At 52.5% G+C, this 16,061-nt stretch overlaps 1 protein-coding gene across 1 annotated transcript in view; it reads left to right on the forward strand.

Annotated features, from left to right (window-relative positions):
* The window catches only part of KIAA1328 (KIAA1328 ortholog), a 206,608-nt gene extending 191,152 nt beyond the window's left edge, over positions 1–15,456 (forward strand). The window contains exon 10 of the mRNA XM_044431399.1: positions 12,067–15,456. Coding sequence (XP_044287334.1) covers positions 12,067–12,274 — 208 coding nt within the window. The 3' untranslated portion in view covers positions 12,275–15,456. The remainder of the gene's footprint in view (positions 1–12,066) is intronic.
* The last annotated feature ends 605 nt before the right edge of the window (positions 15,457–16,061 follow it).

A 16,061-nucleotide genomic window follows, 5' to 3' on the forward strand; every position in this document is an offset into this window, starting at 1 on the left:
TTTGTGAAAAAGAGCACTGTTCTTGTCAGGTTTAAAGAGAAGAATGCCGTGTAAAGTATAAATAATTCAGGGTATTATATTAATTTTAAGTGTATTTACCCTACCCCATAAACTTAACTTTATAGGTGCCCATCTTTCAATGTCCTTGAGATCTCATTAATCAACTAACTCAAATTTAAATTTAGCATTTGTGATAGCTTCCTTGGGACAAGAACTCCCATATAAGAAAGAAATTCGGCAGAGTCTAAATTGACTAAATAAGTATCCAGAATGATAAATCGTCGGTATCATGGCTGGAACTGATAACTGAAGTTCTGAAATAAGCAATAAAAGATCATCAGCATAGAGAACAAGTTTATATTCTAGCACAGTTTGCGCAAAGAAATGGATATTACAGTTTGGTCTGATAGCATATGTCAGGGGCTCCAAACCTAAATAAAATATCAGTGGGGAAAGAGAATATTCCTGACCAGTACCTCACTCAAGTAGAAAAAACTCAGACATAAAAGAAAATCGTAATCATTTCTGAATTTTTTCTATGTGCAAAAGATTCTCAGTTTCCAGTAGATGTTATCAAAGGCCTTCTCTGCATCCAGAGACATAATAGCAGTTGTATCTGTCTTATCTTTAATTAATGTAGCCAGATCAAAGGCCACTATACGATTATCATTTCCTTGCAATTAATCCAACCTGATCTGGTTGGACTAAGTAATAATTCGTTGTGGTCTGTCAGCCAAAATAAAGAATAAAGCATAAAAATGTTTTAATAAATAAAAATAATAAATAAACAATTTAATATCAACAGTGTTCAGTGAAATAGGTCAGTAATTAGCACAGAGAGAAAGAGCTCTATCTGGTTAGGAATTACTGCAAGAGAAGCATCATGAAGTGCTAACAAACTCAAACCAGATTAAAAAGGAGAGTTATTACAGCCAGTGATGCTTACGCAGGAGAACACTCGAGAATGCTTTAGGTCACCCTGTTGGGGATCCAGCTGGTCTTAGCACATTCCCTGCTATCATGTTTGTTAATGTGTTGGTAATTTCATCACTTCACAAAGGCACCATTAAAATTCCTTTGAAACATATCTAGACAAGGAAAATTAAGGCAATCAATCAATCAATATCATGGTCTGGTCTTTCACAGCCACTATTGTGTAATTCTGAGTTACGTTTTAAACTTTGAAAATGTGTATCATTAGGATGGGTAACTTTCTTACCACTGTTGTCTTTAATCACTGAGACAGTGGTTCAAGTATTTTTGGCATCTAAGCTGATTTGCCAATATTTTATTAGACTGGTCACCGGTCTCCCAGTACGTCTAGTTAATGCGAATTCTGCCTGCTATACATCTTTCCCAACTTTTCTCCAATGTGTTGCACCTCTTGATAAGATTGCAGATTTGGAGTAATGGCAAACTGACTTATGAGCATGCTCAATCTATTAATTAAGTCTGTTTGTCACTTCCTTTTAAATTATTTTTATAAGAAGTGTAGGCAATAATTTGACCCTGGTTGAAAGCTTTGCTAGCCTTCCCATTCAGTGGAGCATGAGTTAGCTGTATCCTCATTATTTTCAAAATATCCTTATAATTCAGTAAGAATCTGATTTTTAAAAGATTCATCATTTAACAAGGAGACATTAAAGTATCAAAGGCCAGCAGGCCTGTGTCTAATTTGAAATAGCAAATCAAAACAGACTGGAGCATAGTCTGGTATTTCCAATGATTCAGTCTTACAGTCTGATTTGACATAACGAGGATGTGGAAACCAAGAAATAAACCAACCAAAACAATTAAGATGGACAGATGATGCGGATCTCACTGGGACGCAAAATCCCGCCTGGGTCAGTTAGGCCAAATTCTGGCACACAGGCCTGAATCGCGCATCTCAGCATGGCTTGCCCTGTGGGGGAGAACATGCGGGGTGGCCCATGCTGCTTGCCAGGGCGACCCACAGCAGCTCAAATGTTCCCGGTCTGGGAGAACGCTCTGCACAGGGTATTAGGAAGGGGAGCGGCACATTTGAGAGATATATGGGACCAGGCCGTTTCCGCAACCTTTCCACATCAAAAAAGATGGGGGAGGGGGTCATGAAACATCCTCAAATAATAGATCAGCGACTTGCAGTCAGACGCGCACCTAGCCTCTCTCGGGTGTGCCGATTGTTGGTCTGGCCGTTGAGCCTCCTGCTGTTCGTCGGGATCCCAGGTCTTCAGTCAGATCCTGAACTTGGTTAGCCCGTCTCAGTTGCACAGCCTTCAAACCTGCTCTTGGCTTCCTTTCCAGCCATCCGCCTGGCCTGGTGGGTCCATTCAAAGAACTAAAGATTCACTGGTTTGGGCGGACGTACTAGAAACGCCTGTGTGTGAGAGGAGCGTGCCCTTGAGGTGGGTGCTTCCTCAGACCTGGGATTTGAAGCAAAGCACCTTTGGATTATTGATACTGAACGCGTGTTCGACAATATTGCTGTGTAGTCTGAAATGAACGACCGTCCGGGGATGCATAGAGCTCTCTGGAGTGCATGCTGAGAGGCAGACTGGTAGCCTTGCATCTCCGTGGTCTTGGGAGGTTCACAGGCAAGCCTCACCTTCATCACGGTCGTCGTCGTCAGGAGGTGTTTCTGAATGTGTGTTCTGGAGTTGTGTTGCCTTGTTGACGTACAGCTTGGCCGTTGCTTTCAAAACAGCACTTTAGCGCGTGGCTGAACAGAATGGTTCCTGGCTGGGGAAGCCTTTTATTCCAGCCAGAGTTGGGAAGAACTCAAACCACCGGCTGCGGTGCTGATGGCCGTGAGGAAGCCGCTGAAGATGGAGCAGGGGCCGGGCCGGCCCAGTGCCTGTGGGAGTTGGGGGCTCACGGGGGACTTTGGGCCAGAACCCAGGCCACGAAGCCTCCGTGGACCTTCCGGGGCCAGATATGCATTGCGTCTTCTCCTTGTCCTTCCCCTCCGTGGCAGGCCCGATTCCTGCGCTTTACAGCACCACCTTCTGTGCGGTAAGGCTGAAGACGTCCGGCTCTCGTCCGTTCCTCCACCGCTCCCTCGCGCTGTGATCTGCCCCGAACCTCTCTGCCTTTGCCACCTGCTATCTTGGCTGGTTTCTGCTCGCCTCTCAGCCTGGGATCTCAGAGGATTCCCGTGATCCTCTGGTGGAAGCCACGGCCAGCACCTTCCCGCACCTCTGACATGCCACTGGACCAGCCACGTGACCCGTCGCTTCGCTAGGCCACCCGCACGGCGTGCGGCACTTCTCTGCCCGTTGCAGCACGAGCTGCCCGTCCCATAGCGTCAGCCCTTTGCATTGCCGGCCGAGCCCATTTGCTCTGAGGCCTGGCAGTCCTTGTCACTCACAGCGAGTGGGAAGCCACTGCGCATATTTTAGTGTGAGGCATTTCCGCGTGAGTTCACGAGGCCTCTGGATGGCTCTTGCATTAAGAGGCCTCCCCACCCCTTTGTCCTGCAGTCTGGGATGCTCACCTCGTTTGCCGGGGTTGCCCTGGGGCACACTTCATGGTAGGCAAGGCGCAGACAGTCCCGTAGTCCCGGGCATCTCTTAAATCAGCCACAGTAGCAAACAAGGAAATGCTGCGGAAGGAAGAGCACGGGCACAAGGACGGAGCACCGAGAAAGGGCACAGACAGTGGTTCCCGAGAACTGTGATGTGAATCGGTCCCGGGGTCCATCTCGGTCAGCGGCTAGGTTTCCACCTGTGGGCAGCAGGTGCTTCCAGAACCCAGAGAGGAGGGCTGACGCAGGTGCCTTGCTTCCTGCAGCTGCTGGCTGTCAAAGGGATCTTCAGAGCCAACGGCTGGTAGACTTTCTTCCCTTTGAGTTTATCTCATCACCCTTTTCTTGCGCCGGATCCTCCTGGCAAGCAGGCTCATGCAGTGCCCTGCCGTCAGGTCTCCTCCCCCGCCTCTCTGTGGCACTACGGGAGAAATCATTCCTTTGCACATGCCTGTCGTCAGGCCTTTCTTTGCGAGGGAGGGGGCGCTTTTGGCAGCCCAGGCTGGGCTCCGTGGTGGGACAGAGCCGTTCCTGCGGCTCCCCTTTTGCATCTACTTTGGGCTGGGCTTCTTAAGCGTGTGCTGCTGGGGGCGCAAATTCCTGGATGGTGATGACCTCGGAGAGGCAATCAGCCGAGCAGACGTTTCAGGCACATCCCACTGGAAACGGAGCAGCCAGGAATGGGGGTGGCGGGCACTGGGCGCTTGCGGGAGCACCAAGCTGGATGGCTTTTCGTACACTGGTTCCCTTCCCTCTTGCTGGCACAGCCGAGCTGCTTTGACATCTCCTTTATTTAGCACGCTGAGGAGCGTGCCCCGTCACCATGCCAAGTGCTGCCTGTTCGGGCTCACCTGGGTCCCACGCGGCTGTCGAAACCTGCTCTTCCCCGCTCGGCCCTCGCTCGCGCCCATGAAAGGCCGTTGTCCCCGGTGGCTTTGTTTCAAGGCTCGGTTTTATTGCTGGCCAGCCTGCAAGAGCCGCGCGTGAGTTTTACTGTGGACTGTGATCTATTATGCGCCTGCGGTGCCACTGATCAAAATCTGACTCCAGCTTTTGATGCTGGACGGCTGCAGAAGAGGCCGATGCTGGTCTGGGCCCAGGAAGGCCGCGTGTCAGGTAGCCAAGGCATGGCTTCCTGGGGTAATTCTGGGGCCGTGCAGGGGTTTGATGCTCGCTTCCGGGTGCTGACGATCCCGAAGAGGTAATGATAAATTGTGAGGCCAGTCGGGGGAGATACTGCCGAAAGGGGAAAGGATGCTTTATGGGGGAAATGTTGGTTTATGTCCCATTTCCAAAACAGTGCCCAAGAGGGATACAGCAGCATTCTTCAAATCAGCGGTTGTTCATGCTGGAAGTTCAGAAAGTCCGGCTTTCTTTACATGGTGTGGGTTCAAGAGTGACTCACGAGGGCCGGGAGACATTTGCCGACCGTTTTGCGTCTCCTCCCCGTCCAGTGCCTCCTGCCAGCCCCTGTTGAACTTGGTACCCCAGGCTGCCTCTTCCGCTGCTCTTCCTCTGTGGCTATCTGTGCATGGCAGTGGAGCTCCTTAAAGCAAGAAGGGTGAGCATGGACCGGCAGGTCCGAGACACTGGTTGCTCCTCATACATATTGCTCGGGCGCAGTTCGGTTCGCCGGGGTGGTTTTCTGCAGAGGAGCACGCATCCGCTCCTGGGAGCCTTGCCTGCAGTGGCACAGCCCCAGCCCACCTTTCTGGGGTTCCGCACCTTATAGACGTGCCTCACAGGGCCACTGCTGCTGCTGCTGCTTTGGTTACCGGCTTGCATCTGAAGCGACCGATTTTCTACGGCTGGGCCTGGTGGTAGAGTGACGGGAGAGCCCTTCCCAGCCAAAGCTGGATCGGCTTCGTGACGCCCTTCAGGAGAACTCCTGGGGACGAATGGTGGCTGTGGGAAGGAAGAGGGCGACTTGAAAAGCAGAGCCTTGCAAGTGCGCTTACAGCAGCTGATAAATCTGCATCCGTGTGCGTGTTCCCCTTTGGAACACGGTGCATAGTGGCCACCGCTGTCGGGATCTGACGGCCTCCTTTCGGGTCTCCTGTGCTGCTCCTCATCGGCCCAGCCCCCGTCAAACAGGTAGCGGAGCGCTGAGGTGCCTCAGGAGTGGGGTGGCCAGGTGTGACGGCAGGAAGAAATCTGCAGGAAAGATGAGTAGGGAGAGTGCCCTCTTCATAGCAAGGCTTTTATATCATTTAGTGAGTCGATGCCTATGCTGCTTTCCACAGAGGTACCCTGGAGTCCATGACCTCAGAGGCCTCTTCCAGCTGTGCTCTTCTATGTCCCCATTATCAAAGTGGGGAACTTGCGACGGCATTCAGTTCCCCCAGCAATAGACGCAGCATGCTACCGGACCACCGGCATACCTCACAGAACCTGCTGTGTCCTACAAGCTGGAGCTGCCTGGGCCAGGCTTCAGGGAAAGCCTGTGGAAAGGGGGGTGTCTCAGGAGCTGCCTGAATGTTTGAACTGATGTCAGTTGACAAGATGTTCAGGGAGCAGGTGCTGCAGCACTGGAAGCTCCGTGGGAAGGGCTGCCCAGGTGAGGCGCAGGAGCTGGTGGCATCTGCGGAGGGCTTCCCCGAAAGGTCTCCTGGGGCACCGCTCGAAGTGGTCCTTCTGATCCTGATGCGCGGCGCTCTTCACTCTTCCAGACTCCCCTCATTGGTTTGTCTGCGGTCATTCCAGTTAGCTTAAAAGTGGGTGTTGGGCTTTGGCTTCCCGCTCAGTAAAACCAACACATACGATCATACGTGCCGTATTATCTGTAATTAATGTTTCTGAGGTATTCGGGGGCTGAAGGTGTGTTAGAAGTACAAAGCAACATGAGAGCAGTCGGAAAGCCTGTTTGAATCCAAAGGCAATCCGTGTACTGCTAATAAATCACTTGGAAGTTTATTTTTATGTTTCTGCTCAAATTTCTGACATAAACCTTTTTATTTCATTGGGAACATGCGCTTAAATAAAAGCAAGCCTCTACAGTTACTAATCTCCGATGCCATATTGCACGAATGCTTTGTTGAAATGCCATCACCTTTTCAAAGAACCAGAGCTGTGTATTTCCTAGACATTTATGGTTGAAGAATAAATTTTCAGAGACTGTAAATGAAAAGATATCGCTGAACATGATGATCAAATAAATATCTGGCACTGCTTGTTTAAGGAAATATACATATATCTTACTGCTGGAGCATTTATGATGCCAATAAATCTCATTACTTTTTTTCCTAGTAGTAGAATTCTTACTGACGTCTCCAAATACCAGACTGGCTTTAAGTTGTGCCTTTGCCTGCGTTTTGGAGCAGTCATTTCATTAGTTAACTTGGGTGGTGCAAAACTAAAATCAAAGGCAGCTAACTCTGCATTCTGAAAACAACGACGATTGCACAATGTTTGCGAAGCATCGCATGCTGTGCTGGCAGTCAGAGATGGAAATGCATTCAAAATGCAATGTCATATTTTCCAGCTATCAATCTATTCAGTGTTGTGAACTGAAGCAGTTTCAGATAAACGTGCGAAAGATACATTTGGCTGTGTTCTCATAACGGTCCGTTTGTGCAGTTTTCTGTTGGCTAACCAGGGGGAAAGTCTTGGAGGAATTGTGTACGAAGGCCTCCAAAACAGTGTGTCATAATCTCTTCTCCTTGTCTCCCATTGACTCTGCTTTCTTGCTCCTGCACGCAAGGCTGGTGTCCTGAGATTTTCTCCCAGTCGCTGGCGTTCCCAAAGTGTGGAGGGCACCCAAGCGGCCCACTCCCACAGGGCCGGACCGTTGCATTGGCCTCCGCTCATCTGGACAGCCGTTCCATGGAAGGAGGCTCCCACAACTGGTCCTGCCGCTCCAGAGTGTCACAAACAGCACAGCTGCAGGGCGGTCTGGCATTTCAGGGTGTCTGTACGAATTCTTCCACTACTTCTAATGAAATGTGTTGGGTCCAAAAATACTCCGGTAGTAAGACGTGTGTATGTGTGTGCATGCACAGCCATGCATTTGCTCCCAGATCAGTGGCTTCCGAGGAACTAGGGGGACCTTAATTTGCATCCCACTTCGAACACTGATTGAGTGGAGAGGGAATCCAGGGGTTGTCTAAATGGACATCTGGGACTGGGGTTAGTTGGGCAAGAAAGGAATTGTGGCGGGATATAGCAGTGTCGGTTCCAGGAAAAAAGGGAGCATTAAGGGCGCAGAAAGGGCAAGAGAATTGTGGGACGCGTGGCCACAGTCCTTTTTCCTTAAGTAACAATGGGAGGTTAGTGACGGATGGTCGTGAGACATTGCTGGGGGCACATGCCCCCTTCCTTTGCTCTGGTAGCGTCTGTGAGGTTGGGCAGGAAGCAGCTGTACATGCTGGGAGTTTCAGTTGCACGAAGCTTGCAGTACAGGGTCTGGTAGTACGTGGTCTCTGGGCCACCCCGCTTTTCTCCTCAGGCACCAAGTTGTGTGGCACACCTGATGGCCCTTGCGATCAGGGCGCACGGGCGTGTGTTTCTGAGCAACGGGCATCGGCCGCTTCATGGGTCAGCCGTTGCTTGCTGTCACAGCAGAGCGTGTGATGTGACCAGCCGTCCCAGCGCTGGATGCCTGGAAGCAGAACGCGAAGAGCCGAAAGCTCAGTGCGAGCCCTTCCCTCAAACGGAGAGCTCTCTCATTCCTGGAGAAGGTCGAAAAGGAGGAGGCAGCAAGGACGGGAAGCCATTCTCAGATTCCATGCGGGTAGATGCAAGCGGAGCCCCTCCTATAAGGGCTGTCGAATGAATTGAGGGACTGCCGCTTCCACCGTCCGGCTAGCAGTGAAATCACTGAAGCTGGATTCATTCACTGGATGTCCAACGTTTGAGTCGTGCCTTCCCGGATTCAATCCTGCATTGGTCTTACCCTGGCCTCCATGTCAACCACACCCCACTCCGAAAGGGGGGAACTGGCTGCCCTTCCTCACTGCTCCCCAACTGACTTCCATGCGGCCAGCAGTGATGCCAAGCCTATGAAAGGGTCTCGAGGCATCCAGAAGGGCCCAGCCGTCTTGCCCCTTCCGGGGAGCCCCAGATCTGCCGAGAGCAGCCGGCTCCCTCCTGGCGCTTGGCACAGGTCTCCGGCGATCTCGGCTGCTTGCTGACCATTCCCTGCCTTCCTTTCGGAGCCAGAGGAGGTCGACACTTTCCCTTTAAAATCCTTTCCTAGAAATAAGTGCGAAGGAGATTGGCTTTGTGCGTCTGGAGCCCGGCTCGCTTGCCCACAGCCAAAAGCTGTCTGATGGCACCTCGACAAGCCAGGACAAACTGTATTATCGGGGGATTAACCACTAAATAGCCGAAAGGAGCAGCCTCGCCATCAGATAAGGCTGTTTGAGCAGAGTCAGGTTGCTTCTTGCATATAGAGCCCTGGTGTCAAATAGACTGATTTCCAATGCCTGGTCTTTTAAATAATCTTTGCTATATTCGCTGCTCTTGTAATCTGCCAAATCGTTTAATTTCCCCGATAGCAGAAATGCTGTAAAACCTAGATAAACTTGCAGCAGAAATTAACTCCAAGGTGGTCCGCCAGGCCTGCATTCGGCATTTGCTTCCCTTTTTCCTGGCAACCTAATCTTTGATTAAAAGGACGGCGTCCAGGCGTTCAGCTCTGCCTTCAGCAGATTGCATGAGGCGGCCATCCGGCCTGCACCGAGTTCGGCCGGCAATCACCAAGTGGGCCACGGGCTCTAAAAATGGAGTGGCCATTGCTCTCCGGAGCGATTAAATGAGGTGGCTTTTCTGACCGCACGTGACCCTTGTAAATTTATTAGCCGTGATGGCTGTCAGTGAAGAATAGTCTTCATGGGGGGGGGGGGGCAGCCAGGGAGGCACTTTAACTGTGTAGAAGGAAAAGACCAAAATAAACTAACGAAACAAAATAAATAGATTAATCAGTCTGGGGCATAGACTTGGCACTTTGCACTCAAATGTGGCCCAGGGGGATTAACCGGGAGAAGCCCGTGACGTTTTCAGATAATTTGGGGATCATCCGTGAAAAGATTTATCGTCTTCTCCTAGACCAGGGGTCTCAAACTCGCGGCCCGCGGGCCAATTGCCGGGACGGGCAGGGCACGGAGGAGGGGCCCTGCGGCCTTCAAAGCGCCGGCGGCGCCCGGGCCGGCTGCAGGATGAGCGGCCCCCCACCACCGCAGTGGTGGGATACTTGATGCGGCCCAGCCTCACCCAGACTCTCCTTCCAGCGGCCCCCAGGTCAGTTGAGTCTGAGACCCCTGCCCTAGACACTAGCTGCTTACCCTGCATTGACAGAGGAGCCATTGGAAAAAATCGCGGGGGGTCCCTGCCGCCTGATCTCGTCCATGCGCCCGTTCTGTTTCTTCTGGCAGAGGCTAAACTCGGCCACTCCGTGATTCTGTCTCGAGGACTCCTCCCGATCTTGTGGCCTGTTGCCTCAAGTTTATCCGAAGTATAACAGGTGCAGTTGTCAACTTAGAATGGGGTTCAGGGGAAATGAGCCTCAAATTCTGGGGGGAAGAGACACGTATGTATGGGGGACCCCTCCCTAGCGCTTAATGCCGGGGCTGCGACTTGGTGTCAGTTTTGTATAACCGCTCATTTGAGAAAAGCCACTCGATATGAGAAGAACCAGAGGAGTCGGTTCATGCACAGGCCCGGGCTGGAACTTGCAGACCATTCGACTTTCCCGAAACAATCGAAATTTCACAATGATGCCCACCCTCTTAGTGTTTCCAGCCCCGCCACCTGCAGTGCCCCTGGTTCTTCTCCTGTTTGTTGTAGAAATGCTCCAAGTCCCAGCCTTATCCTGTGCCAAAATACCTTGCGCCGGCTGAAGACTTGAGCAGTGCAACTGCTGGAACAGCAGAGATTGCCGGCCTCATTTCGCTCACCACCAGCAGCCGCAAAGACATTGGAGGGCGGGCAGGAAGGCGAACTGTTCAGAGGGAGCGCTCCGGCTTGATCCGGGCACTGGTGGGGGCAGAGATGGGCCCTTGGCTGTGCAAGCGTCACCACTGGAATTTCAGAGAGTGCACTGAATCAAGGGGGGAGAAGCCCCGCCTCGTTGGCTCCCCCATCCTTGGGCTGCTGTGGGGCAACGCACGGGGGGGGGGAGCATGCGCCAAGGGCTGATGGGTTTGCAGGCCCGGCTGGGGTGGGGGATGGGCTGGCTGGCCCCCAGTGCCCCACATGCAACAGAGAAGGGAGCTCCCCTGGAGGAGCTTCAGCAGAGGAACTCCCGGGAGGACCTTGAAGCCCTGCCGCCGCTTTCTCCGTGACCCCGTGCTGAGCAGCAGGCCCTCCCTTGGCTTAGTGGGTTTGGACGTGCGCACGGAGCTGCCACCTTTGTGCTGCACAGCAGTGGCCGTGACTTGGCGTCCGCCAGCACGGAGCAGTTTGCAGCCAGCGCGAGCGCTTGGTCTCATCAACACCTGTTCTGAACAGTACAGGACACTGATATTTGGCATCCTGCGCTCTCTCTCCCTGGCTCTGGCAACAGTCTTCCTACTGGGGGCACGCTTCTCTGTTAATTTAAGACCCTAGGAATCCCCTCGTGCTGCACAGGAAGCCGGGCGCCCGGCATTTCTGCAGCTCCAGCCACGCTCTTCACTGCCCCCATGCCTTCCTCGCCTAGCTGGCCCTCTCCACACCCGCCGCTGGGCGGTGCGGTGCAGTCCCTCCCCCCGCCTGGGGTGTTCCCTTGCTTCCCGTTTCCGAGCTCTCGGCCGCCATCCCCTCCTGCCCAGCAGTGCAGCCACCTCCTGTCCCTGGATCTCGCATGGCGCTTTCTGCCCAGAACGGGGCTCTGCTTCCTTCACAGAAGCGCCCTCTTGCCAACAGCTCCTCTCTTGAGCAGTTAGGATATTGGCAAGCATTCCCTACGCCAACACTGCATGTAATACTGGTACATAACAAGGATGGGGGGAAATGGCGTGGCGGAAGCACTGGGCAGATGGCCAGGTGGCCTCTCGGAGGGTTTGTGCAAGGAAGCTCGGGCGGAAGGGGTAGGGATGCGAAAAGGGGAGTTCCTGGGGGTTCGGTGGCTCTCTGAGCAGTCTGAGCTGGCGAGTCCGAGTGGGGACCCCAGCACAGAGCAGCCAGCGATCCGGAATGTAAATGCCTGTTGTTCTGCCCACTTTTGGCCAAGTATTCTGAAACCTGCAGGAGCCCATTCCTTGCTCCCAACCCGCCCTGGAGCCTGAATTGTGCAAACTGACGCAATCTCAGTCAGTTGCCTTTGCTGGGCTCTGAATCTAAGATTCAGCCTGTCTGCTCATAAACTGTGGAAGCGCACCGGCGGCGAGGCAGTCCGTAGGGGCGGCCGCAGCCCAGACGGGCGTGGTGGGAGTCGCCGCGTGCCCACTCTGGCACCCTGTCCTTGCGAGCAGAATCGGGATACTGTCCCACCGCTGACCACGCGAAGCGGAGCAGTTCTGGTGCACGCTTCCTTGCCTCTGCGCCAGCCGCCGGAATAGCGTACCCTAGCCAGAGTTCTTTCTTTCCAGACCTGTGATACATGCTCCGTGCTGCTCTTGACAGTGGTTCTCTTCTCTCCGCAGATACGAGCCCTCTCTGCTCGACCTGGTGGAAGCGGCGAGTCTGGGCCTCCAGCAGCACTGCAGTGGGAATCGCGGCCGTGGCAAGGTGCTTGCGCCCCCGAGCGGGAGCCGGAGAAAGCCGGGTTGGAGTCAGAGTCCTTCTGGCACCCGAAATGGAATAGATGACCTGGAAGAGAGAGAAATTCTGGAGGAGATATTTTTCATTTGACGAGCCCAGCGTGTGCAGCCTTCCTGGTGGATCTGAGGACCTTCCCTGCCTCCTTCCCTTTCTAACATGGGCATGTGTACATGTCAGAATATTGGTTTTAAATTATTTGATTGACGGATGATTGTCTCCTGTCTCCCCACCAGAAAATTAACACGGTCACTTTCCTATACAATTCCCGAATCATGTTGCAACAGCGTCTGTTTGAATAAGCCGAGCAGAGTGTTGGCGGACCATTTCTGGACTCTTTTCATGCACTGTTACCAGGTATAATTTTTAAAGGAAAAAATTCATGCCGTTGTAAAAGGGGCTGAGAGCTGTATTATTGACTTTTACTTTTTAGCCGTGAAAAACAGTTTTCTAGAACCTTATCTCTTGCTCACTCACGTGCAAAAGCACATTCCAACTGCACCATTTCCCATTTTGAATGCAGCCCACTAAACCCGAGAGTACTCCATATCCTGACAGCATTTCTGGATCCTTCTGTCAAATTCTGCACTGTGCCATGTCACTGTTTTTTAGGCAGAGAATCTGCAACTCTTCCTGACAGTAATAGAGACTTCCAATTAATGAGTGTCTTACAAAATATGCTTCGTTAAAATAACGGGGCATTGGGCGTAGAGGACTTTGTGGGATGGCCAGTCCTTACTGCTTAGGTGTCCTCACAGAAGCCGGCCTCTTGGGCCCCCTAAGCTGCTGGACCGTCTCCGCCGTTGCCGTGCAGAATCGCGGGAGCTGCAGGGCAGACCAGCTCCTCTGGCTCCGCCTTTCTCAGCATCCCACCTGCTCCCCGGCCTTGCAAATAAAGACAAATCAGTCACTGTTTCCACTCGCAGTGCCCGTTCCTCGGTCTGGCTTTATTTATTCGTGCAGTGCCTATTTCCGTTTGCTCTGAGCAGCACTCCCCCATCAGCAGCAGGCACGGCTCTTTCAAGAAGCGAGCGGCATTGGCGAAAACGGATCGGCTCTCTGCACAGAGCAGGGGCCTGACTCCGAAAGCCTCCCCTTGCATGGCGCGGGAGGGGCTGCCGGGAGAGGGAGCCACTCAGTGGGGAGCCCTCAGCCCAGGGGCACTGGGCTGCTCCCGAGACCAGCTTTCCTGCCTGCAGGGGGAGCAGCTAGCCGAGGTGGGCTAGGAAGCTCGTCTGTTGACGAGGCGGCACTCTGTCCGTCATGCACGGGCTAGGCCAGGAGAGGGAGGTGTCCCGATGCCCCGTGGCAGGGATCCACGTGGCCTTCCTTGGGGTTCCCTGACGTGCCGGGGCTGAGCCCTGCCTCCTCTTCTGCACTCGAGCCACAGGTCAAAACAGGAATCGCCGCACTCTTGAAGATACCGCAACCTGTTCCAGTGTGGCCGTAGGTCTGGTGAATCCTTGGAAGCTGGCTCAGTGTTGGCCCCGTCACAGCGGGACGGGCAGCCTGCGGCTCCCCAAACTTCTCGGCCTGCGTCTCCCGTCATCTCACCTCAACGGCTCTGCTGGCCAGGGCTGATGGGAGTCGTAGGCCGCTGGCCTGGGCGTCCATGCGTTGCCTCCGTGGCGCATGCAGAGTCTTGTGTTCGTCCCCTCTGCCCTGCCTGAAGCGCCTGCCTTGGACCGGTCGGCAGAAGCGCGGGGCTTCCGGCGGCTGCAACCCGCTCCAGGGGCTGCCACGTTCCTGCCGTTTGGGCTGCCATGTTTGCAGAACGAAGGGAACCCAAGGAGGAATTCCCTCTCAATTCCAGAATAACCCAAACATTTGGCCTTTGGTTTTCACTCCTCCCCGTTTGCCTGCCTGCTTGTCTTTTTAGACACCATCTTCCACTTTCAAAGTGCCTTCAGATTCACATTCCAGAGTGGTTTGTTTTTTTCTCTGTCTCCACTTCTTAGTCAGTGCCAATATTTAGCCTCTTTTCATACTGAATCTAGGATTTTTGATAAAGCTGTTGATAAACAGGTTAGATTAATGCTGTTGATTTTTGTGTCAAATTGTACCTTGGTCATCAGTGTCTTTTGAAAGGAGCGTCGTCAAAGTGTTCAGCTCCAGACTTTACCCGCAGTGCTTGAAAGTCATCCATAGAAATGACCCATCTTTGAGGCACTTTAAGAAAAATGTGTATTTGGCAAACGGGCCGAGAGGTTGCTTGCCAAGGCGGCCAAAGCACCCCCAGTCTAATTTTGCCACATTCACAAAGCCAGCAGAGGCACAGTCCTCCTGGTGTACATGTGGCAGTAAATGTGAGGGAAACAGGCAGTGTGCATATGAACATCTGCCGTGGTACCCCTCTTACCCGCATCAGTGTGCAGTGTTATAGATGGCCCAGTCAGTTTGCTTAGCCTCCAGGTAATACCCAACCTCACAGGTTGATGAGTGAACGTCGCCACGAGGGAACTCTGCAGAGGGGATGCGCAGTGTAGGAAAGACGCTGCCCGGGCACATGCCTTCCCTAACTCGCTTTGGAAACCCCGTGCCCAGACGAGTCCCAAGCCCCTGCCATTGCTGTTTGGTCAGCTGGTTTTATGTACGACCTCCGTTGAAGTCGCATTAACCCCCGACATGCATATCCTCCAGAAAGCAACCCGGTAACCTCCCCTCCCTGCTGTACTTCTCAGTCAGCTTGTGCAAATAGTGCTTTGCAGCCGATGCCAATAGAAGGCATTTTGTCACACCGCATCATAAAGCTGATGTTATTAAAAACATTTATGGCCTTGGGGCGGCGAAAGGGGGAAGAAATCGATGGCTGTCAAATAGGAAATGACCAGGATGGGCAGAAATTATTTTTCCATCTGCCGAAGTGGTAGAAGAGAATCAGAACTTGAGCTATCCAGAGAAGTCTCTTGGCACTGCCCGTTTACGTGCAAACTTGTGTTGCTGCCAGCCGGGGAGCAGGAGGGGACGGGGAAAGGGAAGGGCCCCGTGCTTGCTGCCGGGTGAGATCAGAACGGCCCCGGAGCAGCGTTTCTCCTGCTCAGCTGCCCTTCGTGCCTCTGGTTTTGGTTGCCTGTTGGTGCCTCACTATGGTGTTGTTTGGTCCTGTCACATGCACTTTGTAAGCGAAGGATCTGTAAAATGTTTGCCCAGCACCCTCCCCTTCCTTGGGTTCTGTTCAGTAAATGCTACCTTAAACTCGATTTGACCTTTTAAATCTAAATATGTGTGATGTTTTACTTTAATAAATTATCAAGGTGGAATTCCTCCCCTGTTAATTTCTCTGTGCTTTATTCCTTTCCTTCCTCTCTCTTGCTCTCCTCTTTTCTCTGCAGTTGACTGTATATAGAACTTGAATTTCTGGGTATTTCTCTTGCTTTGAGTCAAGTATGGATCTAGACCAAAAAGAAAGAAAAATGAAAAGGAAAAGTAACCCTTGGCAAATGTGTCAAGAACATTTAAAAGGGCTTCACAGTTTAAATGTCTTGTCTCCAGCATGAGCCCTCTACCCCCAGCGACTCACAGAACAATGGTTGGCTTGGCCAAACACGCTCAAAATTCAGGATGCAAATTGGCAAGAATTGAAAGCCAATGCCAGGCATTACCTTATATCTGACACCGGGGCTCGTATGAGCTTGGTAAAGTGTCACAAAGAGGAAGGTCAAGATCTCTTCTCACTAATAGCAGAATGTAGGACACAGAATAATCAACTCATATTGTGACAACCCAGATTCAGGCTGGACATCAGAGCACGGTCAGAGCAATATGGCAGTGGGACCAGCTGCCTGGGGAGGTGGGGGGCCCTCCCACACTGAAGTCATTCAAGGTGAATCTGGGCAGCCCCCTGAGTGGGATGGTGTGACTTGATGTCCTGCAGCAGCAG

Source organism: Varanus komodoensis, unplaced genomic scaffold (assembly GCF_004798865.1).
Source record: "Varanus komodoensis strain SLA01 unplaced genomic scaffold, ASM479886v1 scaffold22, whole genome shotgun sequence".
NCBI lineage: Eukaryota > Metazoa > Chordata > Lepidosauria > Squamata > Varanidae > Varanus > Varanus komodoensis.